The sequence below is a fragment of the Cyanistes caeruleus genome, chromosome 2 (assembly GCF_971803275.1).
Source record: "Cyanistes caeruleus chromosome 2, bCyaCae1.hap1.1, whole genome shotgun sequence".
In the NCBI taxonomy this organism is placed as follows: Eukaryota; Metazoa; Chordata; class Aves; order Passeriformes; family Paridae; genus Cyanistes; species Cyanistes caeruleus.
In genome coordinates this window covers 56,513,289-56,538,510 of record NC_141702.1, presented here as the reverse complement: position 1 = coordinate 56,538,510, position 25,222 = coordinate 56,513,289, and the positions used below count along the sequence as shown (strand labels likewise).

At 38.1% G+C, this 25,222-nt stretch overlaps 1 protein-coding gene across 8 annotated transcripts in view; it reads left to right on the top strand.

The window, feature by feature from the left end:
• AHI1 (Abelson helper integration site 1) overlaps nt 1-14,630 on the top strand; it is a 90,954-nt gene extending 76,324 nt beyond the window's left edge. For 6 of the 8 annotated variants that reach the window (XM_023924586.2, XM_086877166.1, XM_086877167.1 and 3 more), the window contains 2 exons: nt 9,840-9,919; nt 13,465-14,630. In XM_023924586.2, the coding sequence (XP_023780354.2) occupies nt 9,840-9,919; nt 13,465-13,702 (318 nt within the window). In that variant the 3' untranslated portion in view covers nt 13,703-14,630. Of the gene's footprint in view, nt 1-9,839; nt 9,920-13,464 lie in introns of those variants that run through there. The other 2 variants (XR_015283231.1, XR_015283232.1) reach the window with 1 other exon arrangement.
• The last annotated feature ends 10,592 nt before the right edge of the window (nt 14,631-25,222 follow it).

Here is a 25,222-nt window from a genome sequence, read left to right as displayed (position 1 = left end):
TCCCCTTCTGTGAAGTAAGATTGATGATTGTCTTAAAATATGGGATCTCTTCTAGAAAAAAAAAAAAAAAGTAATAAAAATTAGTTCAACAACTGTTAGAATTTAAGAAATTTTTATTTCAGAATGTTTGTATCCTTAATAAGTGTACTTTCCACAACTGTTCATTTACTGAAATTGTACTAAGACAACTACTTTTAAAATGTTGTTCAAATTTCTTTCAGATTATTTGACTTTTCCATGTACTTTCCTAAAATTTAATCTAATATTTTGTGTCTGATTTGGAAGACTCTAAGCATAATCTGTGTTGCTTAGTTACAACTTTTCAGGGATTCTTCTCAGGTGATTCATCTAATCTTTGCTCCATAGTGTATACTATCATAGAATTATTTAGGCTGGAAAAGACATTGCAGTATTCAAGGTAAAAACATTCAAGACTATTTCTATTGACCTTTTTTGTGCTGCTTCTGTTTTTAGTAGGTGAATATAGAGAGGTAGCATTTAATAAATTACTGAGTACAGATTACTCATTTGGTAATCTTGTTGAAGCCAGCTGTCTTCTTGAAGCCAACTGTTATAAATCGAGTTACTAAGTGTTTTGTTCCTAACTATACTTGAAAAATGGAATTAATCACTACACTGAGTAGTAGTAATTAATCTGAAGTATCCTTTACCTCTTTGTAGCTGAGAAATTCCTAGCCAAACCATTGTCCAGGAAAGACAAGGGTGCACTACTTCCAGATACTTCTGTAAAGACAGACTAGAATAAATGTAGGAAAAATTACATTACTGAAGATTGGTTTAATTTATTGTCTACATGGCTAGGGGCAAGGAGGATGTTGTTGTAATCACCCAGTTTCACTCATACCTGGATTAGAAGAGAGAAGCACTGAGATACCAGTTGTTATTAGACTTGGTTATTGTTACCCATATATTTTTTAGTGTTTTAATCTGGTAGGAATCTAGTCAATTTACTATATCACAATGCTTTCATGTACACCAACTATTATTACTAACACTTGCAACCCATATGTTTTATTCAGCTTTGTGAGAAGCAACATTTGATTCATTTTGTTTGCCTAGAATTTCTCAAGTGTCTATGGTTGACATATTTTTCTAGCACTAGTTTTTGTATTACTAGTAGTACTTGTTTTAGTAACACACAGTTTTAATAATATGTAATTAAAATGTTCTTTACTTGAATTCTGCTTGTACCTTGAGTTAAATTAACTACATATTTAATAACTAGTTGGAGTTTTGTAGTAATCTACAGTAGTACTACTACTGTAGTACCTACAGACATAAGAAAGACATAATGAATCAAATGTACAGTAACAGTCCAAAACCAAGCAAATACATTGCTTATCATCTTGCACAACAGCCAAGGGCAGTACAAAATTGTACAGAGTCTAGAGGAAAGTTATGGAACAGGTCCTGGAAAAGAATTGCATAAGGGGATATATGAGATTAAATGAGCAAAGAATGAGCACTGGAGAGACAATACAAAATAGTACCTGGTGTGAAGTCAATGCACTCTTCTTTCTTTTACTTTTCTTTCCTTCTGCTGTTAAACAAGATCTGTGAGCATTAAGCTGGAGTGGAACACATCTACTATCAGTAGAAGGCAATTTTTGTTTGTGCCATGCTTAGTTACCTTGGTGAACTCAGCTACTACAAGACACTCTTCAATGTGTGTACTTAGGGATTAATTGCTTTAATAACACGTTTTAGGCTGAGGCAATGGCTGAGATTTTAAAAGCATCAGAATGACTGGGAAACACAATGTGGAGGATTATTTTTAATTTCAAGTCACATCAGCACCGTATAAACCATCAAGAAGAGAGTGAGTTGAACCAAATGATGAATCAAATCTCTGTAAGACTTAGGATGCATTGAAGTATAATAGGTTTACAAAAGCTGCAGAGTTCTATGTAGAAGAAACAATTTGTCATTCAGCTGCTTGCCAGAATGAATGAAAGCTGTACAGGGTTTTGGCTTTAGGCAATACTAGAGACTTCCGAGACAAAACTGCTAAGATGACCACTGAAGGGGCTCATCGGTTATGGCAGTTCCTGTCTTGCAGCAGTGACACAGCAGCTTTTCTTCCTATTCCTTTCATTTTTTTTCAGTACAAAACCTGATGAAGGGAAATGCTAATTTCCTTTATATGGGAAATAAGTAAAACTATTACTTTGTAAAATCCTGTGGTTTTTTTGGTTTTTTGGTGTTTTGTTGGGGTTTTTTTTTGCTTTGGAAGAAAAGCTTTTATTTTTTAATCCAAAAATATTTATTGAGTAAATAAATAAGTTGTTACTTTAGTTGACACGAGCAGGAAAATATAAATGAATATTTTAGTTATTTGTTTTTTGGATGCAAGCATATTTTCCCAAATATTTAGTTATACCTAGGTCTGCTATAACTGTTATTCTTTCTGGGGTTTTTGGAGGATTAGTCAAATGTTTAGCATTGTTGAGACTTCAAAACTGTTGCTGTGAAAGTCATCCTAGTAATTACTTGTGAGATTTTGCTACTGTTCAAGATTAAATAAGGCACTTTAAATGCTGACTATGGTCTTAATTACTGTGAATACCAGATAGTCTAATTAAGAATTGTTTTCCAACTGCAGATATTACACATGCATATCTAGCTAATCGTCAGAGCTTTATGAGTGAATAAAATGGAATTATTAACATTAGAAGAGGGCGTAATACTTAAGATCCAATATTAATCTTTGCAAATAATTTTTTGAAAAGCTTTAGTTCAAAGAACTTTCTTTCAAAATACTTTCTGCCATCAGTTTTGCATTCATAACATAGTAATTTTATGCAAACCTTGTTTTCCTGCCTTATGAGTTACTTAACTCCTGAGCCACAAAATTAGGTCATAATCATCTAAAATTACAACATGCATGTAAACTGCCAATAGAAATTTCATGGAGTGAAGTTCTCACTGCACTGGTGAAGAATTCCAAGAAATAGAGATGGATTTATCATCTGGCTGCTGCAGTTGATGTGTTGTTTTCAGGTTCCGTAAGATGAAGGTGGAAGGGACAGGAATTCAGATAGGGTTCTACTAGAAACTAGAATGTGGGTTTTGCAAAATTTTGGCTGATCAAAAATGTTTCAAGGTTTATAGAGTGTCTTTTTTTTCATTTTTCTGTAAATTTTCTACTGGCTATAAGATCTGATGGACATGTTTTATAATTCAATGGTCTGCCACTCACCACATGAAATACATGTAACTGGATTCTGAATATTAAATATGCAATGCCATGTTACATGAGAATACTAGGAAGTAGTAATAGACAAAACAATACATTTAAAACTTCCATTAAAAGTGTAGGAAGGTATTCTTTCTGGTATATTTATCTTTGGAAAATGATGCCAAGATGTAAAATAGAAAAAAAGAAAAGGCTTACTGGCAAGAACCACATTATTATTGCACAATTTGAATAATCTACCCAAAGGTCATCAAAACTTGATTCCATGTATATTTAAACAAAGTTAGGGATTATCACTGTTCACATAAATAATTCATGGTCTCACTCTTCTTCCCCTAGAGGAGGTTGTTGTCAGGCTTCGTGAATACTTAGCCCAGTGTGTCTGAAACTAACCTGCCAAGCAATTGATGCTTTTTCCCTGGGCTTGAGCTATTTACATGTGGGTGATTCTGTGGGCTTAAAACTTATTTATTGAATCTAAAAAATTAAAAAGCATGGATAGCTTGTTCCATATTTCAAAAATAATGGCTAGTAATTTTTCTATTAGTTTCATCAAAAGCTTTTATTTTATTGTTTGTACTGTTTCTATTTTCTCCATTCTCCAACCTTTCGTCGCGTTACTGGGGGACACTTCAGAGACTGATTATCTTTTAGGAGGAGGAGGGGGAAATAGGAAGATGTGATTATGCTGATGAGGGAAACACTAAGAATTAGTGAAACTCTTGCAGTGAATAGAGCTGAAGACTTTTGACACATCATGAAGTGTGTTCATTTTCAAGGTTCAGAGAGATAGCACATACGAAAAAAAGTGTTTTTCAATTGAAGTAGAATGTATTATAGTTTAGTTCATAATTCTGGGCTGCATTCCTAGCTAGTATGATTACAGGTCTCTCTTTCTGAAGGTATTGACATCTAGGCTGAAAGAAACAATGCTTTTCTAGAGTCAATCTGCAAAGCTACTGTGTAGTCTTCCACATAAATTGTTAAATAGCATTATAAAATAGATATATCTTTACAAATTCTACTTTTGAAGTAGTAATGACTTTGATTATTCTTTAAGAAATCATTCATCTAAAGGAAGTGTTACTATGGCACCATTTATGAGGAATGGGCCATTTTTCTTAATCTTTACCCAACATTAACGTATTTTAGCTTTTGAGTTCTTTAGTTTTCTATTTCTTGGTACTCTGTTTTTCCTTTAAAATGCAGTTTGTACTGCTCAAGATAAAGTCATAGAATGTGAAGGGGTTGGAATGGACCTTAAAGGTCATCTAGTCCCAACTCCCTCTGTCATGGGCAGAGATACCTCCCACTTGACCAGGTTGCTCAAGGCTTTATCTGACCTGGCTTTGAACACTGGCAGAGTTGGGGCATCCACAGCTTCCTTGGGCAACCTGTTTCAGTGTTTCTCCTCCCTCACAGTAAAAAATTTCCTCTTAATATGTAACCTAAATTTCCCCTCTCTCTGTTTGTACCATTGTTCCTTGTCCTGTCATTACAGGAAGGTAATGTTGTAGGAATGGTACTGACCAATTCAGTGCCCCCACCGAGGCTCTCCCAATCCACACATCATTCACTTGCTCCTGCTTCCTACCTTCTTTCCACTGCACTAGGATGAGGTTGAGAATTGGAGGCACAAAAGGTGAACATCCTGGGCTGTGATAAGAAAAATTTACCGTAAACAGCAATGAGATAAGGAAATGAACAGTAACATCAGCAGTGTTAATGAAAAAAGTGCGCAAAAGAGAGAGTGATTCACATCCAAAGATGCTCTCTGTGGAGCCTGCTGCAATAAATTAATAACTTGATGGCTTCCCCACATCAAGTTTCTGACTGGAAGAAATCCTTCTCCGAGAGAATCCTTTTTCCCCCACCCCTGGCAATGATGTATCACATACAATGATGTATCACATCTGGGTCCTGGCTGTGCCTCTCCCAGCTATTGGACAAAATTTAACCCTGCCCTGGCTGAAATCAGGACACTGAAAAAGAGTCCCTCTCCAGCTTCTCTGTAGGCCCCTGTCAGATACTGAAAGGTTGTGAGGTCTCCACACAACCTTCTCTTCCCCAGGCTGAACAGCCCAAACTTTCTTAGCCTGTCTTTGTAGGGATGGTGCTCCAGTCCTCTAATCAACTTCATGACCTTTCTCTGGACTTTAACAGTTCCATGTCCAGAACTGGGCACAGCACTGCAGGTGGGGTCTCACAAGAGCAGAGCAGAGGTGCTGAATCACCTCCTATGACCTGCTGGCCACACTCCTTTGGATACAGCCTGGGATTTGTTTGGCCTTCTGGGCTATGAGCACACATGGCTGGCTCATGTTGACTTTGTCACCAGCCATTACCCCCAAATCCTTCTCCACAAGGCTGCACTCAGTCACTTCTCTGCCCAGCCCGTAGGTGTGTCTGGGATTGCCACAACCCAGGTATAGGGCTTTGTACTTTACTTCATTGAACTTCATGATGTTTGCATAGACCCAGCTCTCAAGCTTCTCGAGGTCCCTCTGGCATCCCTTCCCTCCAGAGTGTCAGCTGCACATGCAAGTTGAATTACTCTCTCTCAAGCATTTGTGGTGCTACTTTATTTGTAAGCTGGTAGCTACATGTTCTGTCTCAAAAAATATTTATGCCTATGTCTATAGTATTACTTGAGTCATTGAAAGAGAAGGTATCTGGTTTATAAGCAAATTAATATCTGTTTTATTGAAATTGCATGCATAGACATTTACTGTAGGTGACCAGTCTGTTTAAACATAGGAAGAATCAGGCTAAGCCACTGAGCTGGTCAAGCAGAACCAAAAATGCTGTTGACTAACACATATTATCTCAGGAGCAAGTTAACTTCTCTCTTCCCCATTTTTCTCCTTGGGTCCTCATAACCTCTTTCTGAAGAGAATTGAACTTTTTTTTATGCAAATGTTAATGCAAAGCTGTGATCCCATATAAATTCCCAGAGGCCAAATTGTCAAGACTGAAAACAGGTGTTCTAAGCCATACTGCTTCAATCTAAAGTATCTTGTCTCCACTCTTCCTCCTCCTCCTTTTGTTGAGCCTTAAAAATGCACATAGTGGATTTGATTTCTGAAATGCAGTATTTGCTGGTGTTCAGCCATGACTACAGTTTATACCCTTTTATGCAAAAGAGAGAAATTCATGCCAATGTCTGTCTTGTATACAGAGCCATGGTTCTGCTAGATTCTCACAACTAATCTAATACGGCTAGATATAAGAGCCAGAATATGGTCAGTCTGATTTAGATAGGCTTGTTCTTTAAAAACCCTAAAGAGCAGAAAAAACAATTGTAAGTTAATTGCATTTTAAATAGGAATATCATGGCAAAAGAAATAAATGCAATTCTGCTAGTGAAGGTCTCTGCCAGTTGTTCATTTAATGGGGAAATGTGTGGATGGGTGCAGAATAGCAGGGAAGAAAATGATGAGTGAGGTGTGGTGTTGCATTTCTCCCAAACTTGACTTGTTAGAACAGTTTTGACAGCAGGCATTGGCATAGTTTTGGGTAGTTAAATACATGGCTGTGAATCTTTTATCCATGGACTGCGTAATAGAAAACAAAATACAGACTTAGTACTGAGTGTAGTGTCCTAAAGACGAGTCTGAAAAGGCACAGAGACATGTTCATTCTTGCCATCTGTGATCCAATGAGTTTTTAATTAGATGAAGTTCTGTAGAAACAGCTTCTATGAGAGTTCCTCTGTAGGTTATAGAGCAAACTCATTTACTGTCATGGCTTGAATCATCTGAATAGATTTCCTGCAGCACTCCATTCTGTCCATCTACCTACTAGTGTGCTAGAGGACCTCTGCAGACCATCAGTATTAAGGACAGCTCTGCACAGCCTAGAGGAAAGTACTACCAAAAACATAGATTTGGGATGAGATGATGTCCTTAGTATTTCCTTTAGATGCCCTCTGCTCTAGGTTCTTTTAGAAAGTGTGTTCTGAAATACCTGATTGCACATACTATTTGCACAGGAAGGGTTTAGTGCTTGATTTACTGCTGTGGATTCTATAGCAGGAATCAGGAACTTGATATGCTTTTGTGTATTTTGCCTTTATTTATATTGCCTTGGTTGCTTATTATGTGGCAGCAAGAGAGAATGTTAAATATAAAACAAAAGAGCTGTAAAGCAGGCAAGCCATTTAGAAAAGGAGAATATGTACTTTATTACAGCTTTCATTTATATGATCATAAAGCAAAAACCTTTAGAGAACCTTGAGAAAAATCCAAGCTTCTACAGTTGACATGGACTAATGTTCTCTTATTCTGGTGGGCTATATTTCACAAACTGGGAGAAAATTAGATCATGGCAACAAAATTGAACACCCATTAGTGGCGCTGTACAAATGAGCTAATTTTTTGTACTGTATTCAGTATTTGTTCTTGTGAACAGAAAAATATACATAAGTATCTGAAATGTTAGAGTGTTTTTCTTTAAAGCAAGCACTGCCCTAATAATGCTATATGAATATTTGGGCTCTGCAATCTGGAGGAGTGTCATGGCTCATACCATGCCTGTTCCAGCACCAGCTTTACTGCATCTTAGTACAGAGGCAGTGATGATAGTGCAGAGCTGTTTGGAGCTTCCTGGGAGATCTGCCCATGCATAACAAGTGGTCGAGAAGTTTAGGAATGAACAAAGATGAGCTCAACAGCCTCCTCAGTTCCCCCATACTGCAGCCTTCCCTGGCTTGCTCCTTACATTGATGTATCCTTAGTGAGTTCCCAATATGTATTACCATACCTCCTTTGCCAAATATCTCCTGCATGTTTTGCCAGCCTCCACTTCTTCCTCCTGATGCTTCATCCCCTTGCTTCACCAGCTCCTGCACTGCCTACTTGCATTTGCCACTGGTCCCTCGTTTCTTCAGTACTGCTGCTTCTTACATCACTAGGTTGGGAAAAGGTAAAGGAGTAGACTGAGGGATAGAAAAGTGTGTAGGACAGACAAAAGGAGGTGGTGGCAGTTCCTACCTAGTCTGCTTCAAAAAGATCTAGTATCTAGGTCCTTCTTTGTAACGTGCTTGAAAGTTTGTAGGAATGAAGTAAGAAAGCTGTTATAAACAATATTGTGAGTGTTGGGTGTCTGTCTCCACAGACCTAGGAATTCTCATGAGTTGCCATGTGAGATGAACAGCTATTCAAATGTCTCCAATTGTGTGCTCTGCTTTCCTTGGTACTCATACTAAAAAGCTGTGCTTTAATATATGAAAGGTTATGTGATGATTTCTTTTTAAAATATCATAAGAACTTTCAGTTAAGCAGCTTAATTTAGGGGATACTTTAATATTTTATCTGTAAAACAAGGATAATTTTCTGTGTTTAGGTGTCTGAGAGTGTAAAATATCTTGTCTGTTTTTTATGAGGTCGGTCTTCTGTAGTAGCACTTTAGTGAATTCTACTCTGCCATTCTTTGAGATGATTCATATTTGATTATAGTATTATTCCAGTGAGAAGATTCTGTAATATTTACTCAAAAAGGTGGGTAAAAATGGTTCAACATCATTCATACAGGATTTTCTGAGAAAGATTTTGTTTTGACTGCAAGCAGAGTGAATTCATGATTGTGTATGGCAAGGAACCACAAGGTTATAAATGCTGAAGGAAGTATTAATTACTTGGAGCCATTCCCTTTACAACACTCCCTTGTATTTTCATATCAGTGGTATTGTATTTCCTTCTTTTGTGTTTACTTTTACCATTGACTTAGTCTCAAGTTTATTACTGTATTAACAAGGATTTTCTGTGTGAAGTAGATGATTTTTCTTCCTAGCCCTGCCAGTGCTACATTATTGTATTCTAATAGGCTGACTTTTGTCTAAACTAATCCAGCAATCTTGTGTTTTTACAGCAGACTAATTCTAATGACTAATATTTGAACATAGTTGTTGTGGGCAGTGTAAATGTATGAATTCAGTAAGTCAGTGGGAGCTTGACCTTGTTTATTCTAAGTCAGCAGAAAAATAATGTTAAACTAATAAAATAACCTGTCCCTGAAGATTCAGGAAGGACATTCACATTTCCTTATGGGAATTCTTTCATCAAGTTTGAGATCTGTTAGAATTAGGTTTGTTTGTAGAGGGAGCAAGTTGTACAGAGACCCTCTAATTACTATGGAAATGAGAGAATTTACTTTTCCAGATTTGGGAAATCCTTTTAGCTCTGATTTACAAAGTAACCTGGAGTTATTTGAACTGCTCTTGAATGACACTTGCAGGCTTAAAAAAGACAGGTTTTTCTTGTGAAAACTATGCAATAAGAAGGCTTTATAGCGTTCTGCTTTTTCACTTGTAGTAGCACAAATAGCAATTCTTTAAAAATAATGTATATTTTAAGCTGTCTTCAAGCAGATTCATAGCCTCTTGTTTCTACACATACCTGAAAACTGTCTTTTATTTGCAAGTAGCTTTTTTATTTTTTAAGCAGGGTACTGTTTCCTTGTTTGTAACCACATAGGAGTTAACATTTTATGGCTGATAGACATTCTTTTTCAAACGAGGTATATTCTCTCCTTATTCAGGAAGCTGGTGGGTTTTCTATGCACATGTGTTGGCCCTGTTGTCTATCATCTTTTTACCTTCCTGCTTTTTTTGTTTCTTTTACAGATGTCACCAGTCACCAGTAAGTCAGGGGACCTGAAATTTATCTCCAAACATGACACAGATAGTGACTCACCTGCAACACAGTAAGCAAGCTTAAAACAATTTGCAGTGTTACTCCTGCAACTGCTGTTTGAAAACTGTGAGAAATGTTGGAAGGGTTATTTTTTTTTTCAAGTAAAACAAGAAGTTAGCTTTAGGGTGTTCAGTGAGAGACTTCTTCACACCCAAAATGTGAAAGTAACAGTTCATATACATATGCACATCCCCAGAAGAGCAAGGACTACAATGTACATGACAGTCAAAATTCAGGGATATGTGGTTGCTCACTGGCATTCCTTAGTTATGTATGAGGATTTATTGCTGCTGACTGAAAACTATTTTTCCACCTTCTGAAAGTTAATTAATGTAAATTCCAAAAGGTTTTCACATTCTAAGAAGATGCCAGCAGCACCTTTGGTGGTGGCACTTGCATTTCTTAAAAATCATAGCTCTCTGATGCATGGAAGTTGTAATCAGACAAGATATCAGCATTTTGAACAGGAGCTCCCACAATATCTTTAACTTTTGCAACCATTTTTGCTTCAAAAATTGATATCTGAAAATACTTCCCATGTTTGCCATTGCATCTGTCACCTAACCAAAGTTATTTCACTGATCATTTTCCAGACTGGTTCCCTCCTCATATAAATAGTTTGTACATTACGCTGTAGATGCAGATACATACCTCATTTTAACCTGCCTTTAAATCTGAAATTTTGCGTCTCCAGCTGTATCTAGATTTGAAAATAAATTGTGAGTGGAAAGTTTAACCCTCAAGTGTGATGAGGAGTGAGCTGTACAACTATGCATTGGCAAAATTCAGTGTTGAATTTTGGACACAACTATTCTAGCTGTACATATTATATATATGTGTATATATATATATATATGCATATTATATATGTACAAATTAAGGAAGGAAATGCCTTGAAAGCACAGTTGCTGTGACGGTTGACATAGTCCGTTAGAAGTCAGTATCAAAAATTTGGGATGACTCAACTCCCATTGGTAGGACTTCAGGAAACAATTATTTTGAGTGATTTTTCCAGGGCATCCACTGAAAAATGTGGGATCGCAGATTTAAAATGTGAAATCACAAATAATTTAAGAAAATTCAAGAATTTTGATTCATACCAAATACACATGTTCATTTTAATGGAAACTAGGGCTAACCTGAGCAAATGTCACACTGGAGGAACAGAGCCCAAAAATCACTTCAGTTACATTTTAAAAAGGTAAGAGATGTCATCTACATGCAGTCACTGGAATGTGCTCCCTCATCCTGAGGTGTAGGTAGCAGGAGCATCGTGGACGTTCCAGCCTGCATTCATTCATGCTTCGTGTCATAACTCTTCAGCAGTGACCAAATGTACCAGGTTTTTTTTCAGAAAAGACTGCAAGCTGTTGCCTTATTTTGAGAGCTAGGAAAGAATCCTCTGGCACTGCTGATGTCACTAGTTTGAAAAACTGTCAGTATTTCTGTTTATAGGTATTTATACAGCACACATCAGATAATAAAATAGCTGAGAAACAGGGCTGCCTTTTTTTCCTGAAAACTCTCACTTTACTTTACCGAAAACATGACATGCCAGGACTCTGGTTTTCTTGCTCACTGCAGTCAATGTGTCTTGAAATATCCTTAAAAATTTACTTACATGCAAGTGTTGCCGTCTTAACTGGAAAAGGTTTGTATTTCAGTATCTAACAGCAATATCAACATGACTTGAGATCCAGTCCAATCTGTACTTATAGTTGCTCCACCTAAAACATGCTGTTACTTTCCTGTTTTCTATGAAAATGCACTGAATATTCATGTCACGTTGATGTATATGACATGAAATTTATTTACTGCATTATTCCTAAGAATTAAGAGTTTGCCAAGTACACACTTCCAGTATGGAGAAGTGAAACTTTAACACCTGCACAACTCACTAAGCCAAATGAATGATGGCTGGTTTGCTAATTAGAGCTACAGCCACAATACCTGCTGTAAAAGAACATGAATGGCAAGTTCCTTATGAAATGTATATTTTTTGAGAACTTCTGGGTGGAAAATACTGTTTTGCAATAGGAAAACAAATTTTATACAAGATGGTAGTAGACTTTTATCTTAGCCAAGCAGTTGACGTGTCTTCTGCAGATTCTAGAAGAAACAGAGAAATTATGTTGATTAATTTTAATCTAAGTTTTGATACATCATCACATCTGATGTTCAAATAATAAAAAGATGAAAGCTTCTTCTAAAAATTAGAGTAGCTTTATGTTGGAAATTGTGTAGTAGTCTTACCCTTTGAATATTAATGATCAGCTCCTACTTGTCAGCACAGCCAATATGTCCTTAGGTTTGTTCCCATTTTACGGTTTTCTTGAGCTGCACTAGGTAGTGCTCTGCAGAAATTTACACAAGACCCAGCTGAACACTGGGTTTGGTACATTGGTACTTATAACACTGAATAATTATGACTTTGTACCCTAATTTCCTCATGCAGCAATACTCCTCAAATTGTTCTAGGAATCCTAACACAGAGAGTCTTAGACTCCCAAACCTTTTCCTTAGGATGTTCCAGTACTAGAGCTGCAGCAATCCCCATATTCATAAGTATACAGTTTAGCCTAAAAAACAGTTCCAACTACAGGCAGATATTCATCAGTTCATTAGCAAGGCTAATGTGTAAGCATTTTCATCTATAAAATCTGATTAAATTAGGACAGTGTCATCAGCAGTGTAACTTGTAACACCATTTTTGTGGAAAAGACACACATTACATTCTTCAGTCTTGATTTATCCATTTGCTTATGTGTTTCAGCAGCATTAAACAGTTCAGGTCATAAGCCAAGACCCTTTTGTGCTAGGCACAAAGCAAATTTTGAGCCAAGGCAATACCTTCCTTGGTAAGGTTAGAGTTGAAGTATTGTTACATATTTATAATTAAATAAAGTTACATTTTCTGTCAAGAGTGGGAATTCATGGTAGACGTGGTGTAACATCTGCAAAATCTTTGCCATTATGTGCAAGACCAGTTAGAGGCATCAGCTGGGATACAGGAGCTTGGCTGGTCCTTTTGGCACTGTAAGCATAAATAGACATTAGAGTGATTTCTGACTCTGCCCTCATTCAGGTAAATTAAAATGGAAAAACTAATCTTACATACTTTGACTGCCTGTCTCATTCTTGTTGCATAAATAAACCAGGAATCTCTCCTTAATTGTAAACATTTTAGTGTCTGAGCTTAGGAAAATGAAAAAAAAACCCAATTGCTTTTATGAGAGGAGGAGACTGGAAATTTGTAATTTTTAATTACATCTGTCGTCTATTGATCAAGACAAACTGATTTTTAAGATCATGAGCTGTTCTTTTCAAAGCAATGCTATGATAAAAAGTAGACTAGTGGAGTGGTCTCATATTTTGTCTTCATGGTTTTTCTGTCTTTGTTCTGCTGTGGAACAGTAGTTTTTGTAGTTGTTTCAGCATTGTGCTCAAGAGGACAGGCAGACAATTGCTCTAACACATCAGCTGTAGGTGGAAAAAGCTCTAAATTTGGGCTAACTTTGTGTTTCTTTTACTCTTTTTATATCCACCTTCCTCTAGAGGTACAAAGAAAAAGAAGAAAAGAATACAAAGGAATGAGAGAGAAAATCAGCACAACTTAATGAGTGTCGATACTCCTCTGTCATCAGTTACAACTAATGGTGTTGAAAACGAACCTACATCCCGTGGGGTGGAATTGAGGAAGAAGAAGAAAAAGGCAGTGAGAGGCTCAAACTTAAGCACAAATGGAAGGACAAATATTGCCTTTGAGCCCGAGTGCCATGACGCAGAGGCATAATTTATTTCTGAATACTGGGGCAATGTTCATTACATGCGTTGAAGGCTGCAATTATGATCTCTCTTCTAGGATTAACAACAAACAAAGAAATTAAAATACTTAAATATGCAAAATGGTACCAGTTGTGACTTATCAATGGTGCAAACCTGTTTTGGATGACTTTTGCCCTGGGTTCCTTGAAATCAACAGAAGGTGGAGGTTCAGCTCCTCACTGGACTGGAAAAAAAACCTGAAACTGTCAAATACAATGTTTCCTAATTTGCTATCTGACTAAACCGTCTCTTAGGCATTTATGTAGGCTGTAGATCAATCCATTGGGAGCAAAGAATCAAGTGAAAAAGTGTGATCTAGAGCAAAACAAGCCCAACCACTATGTAAGTTATTAAATTTGCATTTTAAAGTGTGCTATAAGTAAAATAGAAGAGTATTCAGAATGGTGAAATACCAAAGGAGTGTTGACATTAAGGTCTACCTGAAAACACAAGCTTTCAAAAAATATTTTCCTGACATCAAATATCTGTTTGGACTGCATTTTGCAGCTATGAAGGGAACTGTGGAGTAACTACCTATGCAACTATGTCTTCAGTAGGACTACTTGTTCTTATCAAAATAAATTAGTGTTGCAAATTCCAGGCAGTTGTATTTTTCAAATGAGGTGTACTGCACATAGTAAAGATTCATTGCAGTTTTGTCAGAGTTCCTGGCTGCTTTGGCAGCAGTCTTGCCAAATATACTTTCTTTTGTCTGAATGAAATATTTCATGTCCAGCCGTGCTGTTTGTTTTACTTGTAGTCCTTATTCACTTATAAGCGTCATTAATCTATTTTTTTACTGGAGTATTATTCTGTGAACTTTTATTAATGACTTCACTAATTATCTATGGTGTTAAATAATTTATATTTTATATTAAACAAAACACTTTCTATCAGTTAGTATTGGTACTTTTTTTGGCTGATGATGTCCAGTTTATTTTTACTCTGCTAGGAAATTCTTTCTCCTCCCCCTCTGAAGCAATAAATAACATAAAATTAGAAAGCCCTTATTTAGTAGACAGGACACTTGATTCCATTAAAAAAAGAAGTGAAAATAACAATGGTGGGCACTGATGTGTGAAATGCACCCAGATGCAGAAGACTAGTTGCTGTAGATTGTAATATCTTCCTTTCACATGTTTTGAAGCCAGAAAAATCTGTAAACTTTTTTCTTTCAAGTAAAGCACAGCAGCAAATCATCTCTTTTCACCCCACTGGTAGCTGTTATTTGCCAGCAGTCCTAACTTTGCTCTGCCTGGAGTGTGTGCATGGAGCCCTGCCCTAAATGGGGCTTGCATATGTGTACTGGAAACTTAGTAATGTCTCTTTTCCCAGTCAGAGGTGGTGTAAAATTATCTCAGTCCTGGGGCTGCCTGATTCTGTCAATACTCCCCACCTCTAGTGTCCCTGCAGTGTGTTTCAGCTCATCATTCTCTGTGACATGTGGCATTTAGAAATTTTATAAAGGGGAAAAATCTCGACATCTTAACATTTCTTAAAATGTCCTGGGTCACATTTAAAACAAGGGCAGAGTGTGACATCAGGCTCCACGTCAGGGAGAGCTGAGCAGTAGCCAAGATCTGGGAGCTCATTGGAAAGCATTGTAAAATGTTAATTTGCCATTGTCGACACTGAAGACAGAAATAACACTTCAGATAAACACCACAGAGAGATGGAAGTTCTAATCAAAGGCACAGCACCTCCTTTCATGCTTGCGAACTAGGGCTCCAATTATGTTCACTGCTCTGAAGCTGAATAGAGCTGCTTTGCCACACTTTCCAAATTGAGAGGAGAGGCAGCAGTAGTGTCTTCCAAGGCACAGTTCCAAATAACAATTAAGCAGAAGGAATCAGATAAGAGCCAAACATGAAAATGCAGGAGTTGAAAATAAACTTTTCATAATGTTTTCTTGTAATTGCAATAGCTTTTGTTTTGCTTCTGTAATTTTTTTTCCCTACCACAAGGTTGGTTAGAGACTTCTTTTCCTTTATGCACAGTGTCACTGTGGTGCTAGTTTTCTGAACAGAAAAGGAACAAAAATATCTGAAATTTAAAAAAGTCCATCACCCTTCAGTATTAAAATTAGAGCCTTCACCCTAAAATCTCTTTAGCAAATTATGAGCGTGGCACAATGTCAAAGATAGTTTTTACCTTTTATTCAGAATTACGGCTGATACATTCATTTTTAGAAGAACTGGTTTTCAGTATTAGTAGAGTCTATTCTACAGGCATTGCTGTTGCGGTTTTAAATTTACAAAAAAGGATAAAACTTTTAAACACTTTAGATTAGTGTAATGGTTTAAAAAGAAGGTTTTAATTTAAAAACTTTATATATTGCGTCTTGTTTCTATGTTGATGCAATCTACATATTTTCTAAAATCACTTTACAGTGAATTATCCTGATGAATATCGTGTACATTTTGCTGAATATTTTCTAAGTACTTAGAGGACTTAAATTTCAGTGGAAGAAAAGAATTCCAGAAGGATCCAGATTGCCTACTGAAAATTTTTCCTCTCTTAAATGAAGCATTGTGATTGTCCTGCAAAATTGCTCCCTGAGCTACAATGTGTGAATTAAAATGCAAGAGTTATGAAGGTCTCTGTGAGACTTCCTTAGAGGGAGAAATGAGTTCATTGCTGGAATAAACCAGATAAAATGTTGTTTTAAAAAGTGGGAATATTAGATATTTATAGCTGCCTGGCGATAGCAGAATTGTGGGTCTTTCATTGTTCTGGTGTTTGTAGGTTTTGTGTGTGTGGTTACACCATAGAGTTGCTATTATGTTTTTATGATAGGGCAGAGATATCGAGAACTGTGTGTAAATCAGCAACGCAGAAGAAAATGTGTGGCCGTGTTTTTCCTGTGCTTCCCAATAGCCATCAAATTGCATTTAGTTTTTTCCTTAAAATAATTTGAGGAACAGACATCATAAAACATAATAAGTGTATTTGTAGCATCACTTAATTCAGAAGGCAGTAGGAGATGGATCACAGTCAAACAAGGGCTAATGAGAACACAGAGGAACATGACAACCGAAAGTCTCTGTTGACTAGTGAACTAAATCTGCCGGCTGGACGCAATTGTCTGACGGAGAATTGAATGTCAGGATCATTTAGGGTTAACAATAGCCCATTGCAAGCAAAAGCAGACAGCTATGAAAAATAGCCGGCATGGTAGTCATTCTGCGGGGACCGTGGATGCAAACTTGATAATGAGGCACTTCATTCACTACATCCTTCTGCTCTAATTACTCAGGTGAATAGGAAATACTTCGTTTAAGGCGGGAACAGGCTAGAGCAAAAACACTTGTTTGGTAAACACAAAGAGTGATGGGTTTTTTTAATGATCCTTTTCCAGCACGTATGAAATTAGTATGTATGCAGTGCAACCTATTTTATGGACGTGGAAATTGGGAGGGGATAGAAGTATTTGCTGACTAGTGGAGGGGGGCCAGGAAGATTCATGTAAATGTTGGTACTCCAGGGTTTTTCCCTTAGCATTCTGTCCAATGTCCATACAGCATATTTCAAACAAATTAACTTATAGCTGTACACCTGGGCTTGTGAAAATATACTCTGTTAGTTCAAGGGGGTTTATTGCTTGGAGTTTAGCAGACTTGCTTTAGGAACAAAACTGCGTGTAGGGAATAGAAACAAGAGGAGGTCTGAGAGAGGGAAATAAGCAACTTGAGAAGAAAGCTGCTGCTTGGGGGACACTTGCAAAAATGTGGCAATTAGAAATTGGAACTTAAGAAGAAGGAACAGAAGATAGCGTGTAGGTGTGTTATAGCAGAGCTTTGGTTGCTTCAGTCATGTTTTTTAGACTTTAGAAATTCAGATATTTAACCACTTCACTTTTTAAAACATTTGTTTTGTGCCATTTACAGAAACTTTCTGGATGAACTCTCAGAACCCATGAACAACATTCTATGTCTCTCCAGTAACTCTTAGCTCTCTGGTGTTCTAACTCTGAGATACAGCCAACAAAGTTCTGTGTAGTCTATGACTTGCAGAGCTGTTAGGAGAGATGAAGCTTTCATTCCCTGATTTCTGGTACAGGTTTTCAGGAGGCAACTTTGGAGTTGTTGTCTGTTGTTATAGGCACCTCTGCCTTGATTCAGTCCACTCCAGCCACTTCATCTGGTGCAAAACAGCTGCAGCAGAGATTGGAACTTCAAGAATCAAGCTGCTCTTTCTAACATTTAATGTCATATGATCACTTTCTTATGTGTAATTGTGTTCTGCTCACAGTGGTTTTGACAAGAGTTTTGTCTTTTGTTCATCTGTTGTATGCAGGTTGCTTGCTGCCCTCCCCTTCAGAAGGTTTTGCTTACCAGCACTGGGATATTTACGTAGAGTCCCATCCTGCAAGCTGCTTGGAGTAGATGGAGCCCTATTCTCAAAGCTCCAGCAAAATCGGCAAGGAACAGGCTTTGAGCCACAACATCATGGCTGCAATTAAGTGTATGCTGACTTTAAAGGCTGGGAAAACATCTTCTCTCTCGCAGTTGTAGATGAAGATGTCAGCTCCGCGCTTCACATAAAACTTGGTCCACCTGATTGTGAGGACTTTGTCAAGCCAAACAAATTTTCACTGTGTTTGGCTAACAAGCAAGTTTACAGGTCCTGATGCTCAAATGCAAACAATCAGCAGAAACTGCAGATGCCACTTTTAGGGGGAAAAATGTTTCCACACCAGTAAAGCAATATCAGTAAAATCTATGCTCTGAGCAGACTTCAAATTTTTGTTGCATTTATATTGCCTGCAAAGGCAGGGAATATAATAAACTAGTGTGTAGCAGCTGTAAATTTTCTGAGGATTTATCTAACCACAAATACATCGAAATGGGGAAATAGGTCTATATTAAACTGTGCAAGATGCTGCTGGAACTCAGCCACTTCTGCAACATCCTGTAATTAATTTATTATGACAGGTCTGGCAAACTGAAACACCCAATACACTTGCAACAGACTGTTATGATATAGCTGTTTGAAAACTCTGTAGTCACATAAAATGCAGGTATTAAATGAAAAAGAAAAAAAGGTAGCCCAGTATTACCATCATTTCTCTGTTATATAGAAATTTTTCACCAGACTGACATTCACCAGCATCCTGGAGTGCGTGTAGCAAAGTCAGTACCTCTGCTTGCACTAGCTGGGAAGGAAATGGTTGCAGAATATATTGGCTTAGATCCTACTGTTCTGGGATCAGAAGGAGAGTTAATGAAGTTCTGTGGGCATGTTCGACTGAGGAGCCTCTTTTTGTACATTTTCTGAGTCAGCACAGGCCTAGCCATGTCTTTTGGTGATGAAGTTAATAAGTGGAGCTGAGACACTCAGTGCTGGTTTAACTTTCTTCTTGGTCAGTCCATATTTGTTTTTCTGCCCGTGTTTAAGACTCTTGGTTTCGTTAAATAATAGTGAAACGGTTCCAATGAAATTGTCTGTGGGTTGCAAAGAGAATTAGTGCAGATTTCTCACAAGGGAGTTTTTTAATGTCTCTAGTTCTTACGGAGGTGACTAGAACAGGTTGTCCTTCCATTCAGCTGCTTATCCTAAGTTCATTGTCTCAGCTCTCAAGTAAAATAAATACTGAATTTCATCTTTTTCTTGGGATTATCTTCAGTGTTGAACATCCTGCCATTAATCCACAGCTAAACATAGCAAATTCAGCACAGTGCAACTGTATAATTTGAAGAAAATCCTCTTTCTCCCCTTCCAAATTTTTGATAAGTAGAACAGACTGGTTTGCTCTCTTGCTTGCACTGTGCGTTATAATCTGCACAAGTTAAACTTTTGCATATCCATTGCTGCAGTGAGCAGTGCAGAGTACACGCAAGCAGTTAACGTCACCAAGTGCTATTCACTTGGCGGTGATGTTTTTTATGGCACATAATTATTCCCTGTAGTTTCACCCCAACATTTTTATTTTGCCATTGCATCATCAACCCACTTTTTTTTTTTTAGTGTATGTCATCAGGATTTTGACACCTTTGTATAGACACTGTATAAAGCAACTTCATGTTATGTTCCGCATTCATTTTAGCGCTTGATGGGGATATACAACCATGGGTGTAATAGTGACATCAGCCTGAGGCTCATTAAAATAAATGCCATCCAAAGCCAAGCTCTAGCAGCCTGCATAAGCCTATAATAAGCTTATACGGGGGTGGTTAATCCCCATTGTGGTTTGGTATAATGTCATAATAAAAAAGTGACATCAGGGGAAGGGCAGAAGGGGCAGTAAATGTGCTCTGCAGTGTGGCCAAGGGCTCCTGACATCCCTCCTCCTTCAGCAGCGGCACGAGCAGAGCTGTGAATAGGAGTGAGCAGGTCCAGGTTGCAATGGAGGGTGACTGAAAATATCTCCTCTCTTATCTGAGACTGAGCTACAGAGCTGTGAACATCCCGGGGTGGCTTTCCTGGGTCATGCACCGTGGATGTGCGCAGGCACACGGAAGGTGTGGAGCAACACATGACCCTTTGCTGGCTTTCTTCCCAAGGGTACAGCTTCACTGGACCTTGCAGGCCCTGTTCTCTCCTTGGGAGGATGTTTTCCATGAGAAACTTCCCAGAATCAGGACTCCCAGTTTAGACCCCAAAGCTCCTAATTTGTTGCCTGTATCCAAAGGTTTGGATGAGAAGGATGGGCTGCCCTTAGGGTCATCAAGGGCACCCAGGGCACCCACCCCAGGGGCTGGCACTGAGCAGGGCCAGGGCTCAGGCTTCCTGCTCCCCAGGGATGAGCACCAGTCACAGAGCCAGCACTGGGAAGGAGGGTGAAGCTCTAGACATCGCTTTTGCCTCACACTCGGTTAAAGTGGCAGTTATAGTTGTTTTTTCTTGCTATTTCAGTCAGGGTTAGATTTTCTCTGAAAGCAGAGAAAAGCCTCAGTGTCTCTGGCATTTTGCCCTTTCTTTGTCAACACAATAGTATGGGTTTTCAAGTCATGTTTGGGAACCTGGGCACCTGGCTTCTGCTGAGACTTACTTGAGGCAGTGTTTTTGACATCAGGTTTGTGGGACAAGAATTAGAGACTTGGCTGCCTCCAGTTAGATCCCTGAGTAGCCTGAATTCACAAGGAAGAAAACTGTCTGATAATTCTGAGGTTCTGATTGTTAGTCAAGTTCTGTGTTGGAGAAAGAGACCTGTGTAGATGCGGTCTAAGATGCCATTTCCTGATGGTTTTGGGCTATCATCTAGCAACAGCTTGATTCAGTTTGCTTCGTCAGGAGAGTGAATATTTTTAACAATGCTTAGCACTGTTTGTGTTTTCATGCCAGTGAAACAGAAGACAATATAGAACAAGTAATGTTGACAGCCATTACCAACATCACTATCAACAAAGATTTCTCCTGAGCCTTGATAACTAGGAGAAGAAAGCTGTACTACTCAAATATCTTCCAGCCTAAATGTACATACAAGGCCTGCCACTAAAGGTGATAAACCTAATATTTAGCTCAGGTTGCTTGTTCTAAGGACACATTTTGCAAGGAGAGGAAAGAATGACTAGTTCAGCGCATTGGGGCTGACATTGGTCAAACACTGTCAAGCCTTGGTCTTTTTGTAGGCTGAGGTTGCTTCATTGAGTCATTTGAACTCCACCAGTTTCCCACACTAAGATCAGTGCTGTAACATCTGTGAATGTTTTGTTTTTTCTTTTTTCTTTTTTTTTTTTAGTGGTTTTGTTCCTCTTTTTTTGTTTCAAATGTGTGGTAAAACATTGGAAATTTGTATAATTGATGAAATCTATTCCTCATTAATTTGAACTGTTGGTATGTTTTTCCAGAGCATATTATCCTAGAGCTAGAATTAGCTAAATTTAGATTTTGCTTTCTTAGGACCCAGCAATGGACCAGCACAGCTTCCAAATTGAAGATGCACGTGTTTGTGCCTGCAACAGTAGCTGGAGGCTGGTTAACCTCACTTGCAGAGTTCAGGTGTGGAGTTTCTTGTCATGAATACGTCTCACAGGGTCAGACTGAATCCTGTAAATTGACTAAGAACTCAGACAGAGAGAGGAAAAGAGAATTTGCTGCCATTTGAACCTGTGCAGTACCAGCAGAGAAGTGCTTGAGCAGGGCACTGGCAGTCTCTCTGCACAGTGCAGCAGTGTGGAAAACAGGCCTGGCTCTATGCAGATTTGTAAGCAGTGGCACATGTCACACGGGATTAAGGACTCCTGGAAGGACATGCAATTTGTGGTGCTGCTCCCATTCTCCCTCCCAGCTGCCCTCAGTTCCCTGCTGGCCTCCTGCCTCCTGTGTAAAACTCCAGCTGAAATGGAGAGATGGGATGGGTGGCAGCATGCCAGCTGCCCGGGCATCAAGCGCCGCTTATCTCTCTGACGGGCGCCCTGCCCTCCATCCCCGGGGTGACTCGCTTCTTCAGGCGCTCCTGCCTCCTGTAGCTCAAAGAACTCACTCCTGGAAAAATCTCTGCAAATATTGATATCACTGCCTTGTTTTTCAGCCCTTTTGAAGGTTGGCCTTTTTTTTTTGTGTAGGCAGGTTGGCTGCTGATTTGCCTCTATCATTACAACTTTTTTTGACTAGACAGGTGTGAGTAGAATTAATTTTTGCTTCTTCTGTCCTAAGGTGCTAAAGTATCTGCTCTAGGAAGAAAAGTATTTGGAAATGCTTTGGAAAGTTAAATTTAAAGTTGTGGCCTAAGTTCTTAGTGCTGTCTGAAAACCAAGAAAACGCTCTGTCAAAAGATGTTGAAATGATTATTTGTTTCCACTTTGCTGAGTTTAATTTACAGCTGGTTTTGTGAGTTTCAACTGAAATCAGATTAGTTAACTTTAATCTGAAACTTGTGTCTAAATACTCAATGACCTAATTCATCAGCTATATTTTATCAGTATTTACTAAAAAATACCAGCAGTGATTTTATGAATTTTAAAAAGAATAGGATTACATTGTCATAGGAGATATTGAAAACATTTTTGACAGTTTTTCACAAAGAAATTCTGTGCTTATTTAAAGACCATTTTGGGGAAAAATCTTCCTATAAAAAATACTGATGTTGGATATTCAAATGAACTCACTTATTTGGCAGTAAAACTGGTCTAAGTGAATAAGAGTGCATAATAAGTGACATGACTTTTGATTTCAGTAAGATTTTTCATAGTCTTATATGATGTTTTTTATTACCAAAGGAGGAGAAATATGGTCAACTATCACAAGGAGTTGATGCATAACTAATTAAGAAAGAAAAGCTGTATTCAAAAAAGAGTTATCCAAGTTTAGTTATCATACCAGGGAGATATTGCAAGTGAGGTCCCTGAGGTCAGTTCTCTGTCACTTCTATTCACTATTTCCATTAATGAGCTGGATGATGTAGTTGTATTTATAAAATGTGTGCGTGACACCAGGAGTTTGCAGGCTGTTTGTAGGACATGAACAGAATTAAAAATTATATTGGAAAATGGAAGTAATGGTGCAAATCAGTAAAACAGGAGCCAGTAAGATTTGTGCTAGAGGAAGAGGGAACCAAAGACAAAAATGTAAAGTGACTTTTCAGTTTCATTGCAGAAAAATGTGAAAGGTGACAGGTTCAAAGGAAAACTAAGTGAATCATCAACACACTATATCTGTTTGGAAAAAAAGGTCACCTGAGTGATATTAGCAGAGGTGAAGTGTGTAGGATCAGAAGATTATTACTTCTTCCCAAGTTATGCTGATGAAGCTTCAGCAGGAATACTTTGCATTAATTTTAGGCACTGCATACTGGAGCTGGCAAACAAGCTGAATATGGTTCAGGGAACAGCAGTGGGCATGACAAGAGATTCAGAAACCTACAAAAAATGTGCAAGGGATTGGAACTGTTAGTGTAGAAGAGGAAAGGATTGGGAGACACAATGGGGATGCTTAAGGTTTTTACAGAAAGCAGGAAGTAAGGCAGCTCTGTTCAGTAAAATCTATGCCCATGTTATTTCATTACAAAGCTTATCTATTATTTTTTCTCTCTCATGGAAATGTTTAGTTTTATCTTACAACAGTGTCATGGAGCAAAAAAAATGTATTTCTGGGTTCATTTAAATTATATGATCATGTATTTCCTTTCATTCTCTTTGTTACGTGTACTATTATTAGATGCCTTTTTCTTCCTCTAAAATAGCACTTGTAAGACTCACTTAGATCAGTGTTGGTTCATAACAACCATTCTTTGAGAGGAAAATTGCAGTGAAAATGTTTTATTCATTATCTCCTCTGTCATAAATCTCTAGCTGGAGCAAAAATCCTGACCCTGAATCTTTCTCCAGAACTCATGAGCCCATGGCTATTCAGTTTTCGTAGTGCTTCTCCAGTGATTTATGGCATGACCTTGGGTAAATTGAACCTCCACCTCAATTTCCCTGTCTTTAGCTGAAGATACCAATATTTCTCCTGTGGACAGCCCGAGAGTTAATCTGTGTAAGACTGTCTTGACAATGTCCAGTCCTCAAGCAGAATCTTAAAAGTTTAGCTGTCACATACCTATGACTCAGTAGTTGAAAGGTAGTCTGTATTTATGGTGGGACTAAGTTTTGAGGGTTTGGGGATTTTTAAAGTACTTCTGTAAAATCATTTTTTTCAGTCTTATGGCTTGGAAAGGCAATTTTGATTGTTTTATTTTTGGGGCTGGCACTACCAGGCATGAGAGGAAAAAGCTCTGGAAAAGGCCTTTGTTTGTAAAGGTGGATTACTCAGCTGTAGTTGGACACTGTAACTTGTTACAGTTCACTCTCCTGGCAGCTATAATAGTAGAGCAAGCTCCACTGGAGCTCAAAAAATCTGGAATGGGAGTCTGGCCAGAAAAAACTGAAAGCCTTGAAGTATGTTCCATGGCAAGGAAAGAGAGGTTACTTATCCCCTAAGGTTTCTTGCATCCAAAAGTGATAATTACCATCTAAACAGAGAGAAAAGATAAATGCTGGATAAGCTGGCAAGAAAAGGACCCAAGTTTCTGTCCTCTACAAACAGGAATGCCTGCTCAGTGCATATGATGGTGTCTCAATTTGATAACAGAACAGAAATGTGTTAAAAAGTAGTTGAGGAGACCCTGGTTATTTTACAGAATGTGAGATAATAATGTCCGATCCATAGCTAGGGGGGGTCGTGCTGCAAATCCAGTATTTATCTCAATTGTAAGCACTCCCTGATTAAGGAGTGGAAGTATCTTTACTTCGAAACAGGACCAATAAAAGCTGTGACCACGCAGACTTCTGAAAAATATGCAGACTTATATGATGACAGCAGGTAGAAGATGGTATTTCTGGTGGGTCCTAACCTCGGCACCTTCATTTCATTAATTCACTGAGCCATATGTTTTAACGAAAATAATACTGTGGTACAGTATTACCACAGGGAAATGTCTCGCTATTGAAGAACTTGGCCTTTTCCCTGTCCATTTCTCTTCTTTTGTGATTCCAGTTGGTGAATTGTTTGTTATGTGCTCACATTTTTTCTTCGTGGGGGACTCTTTCTCCACAACTCAGAATCA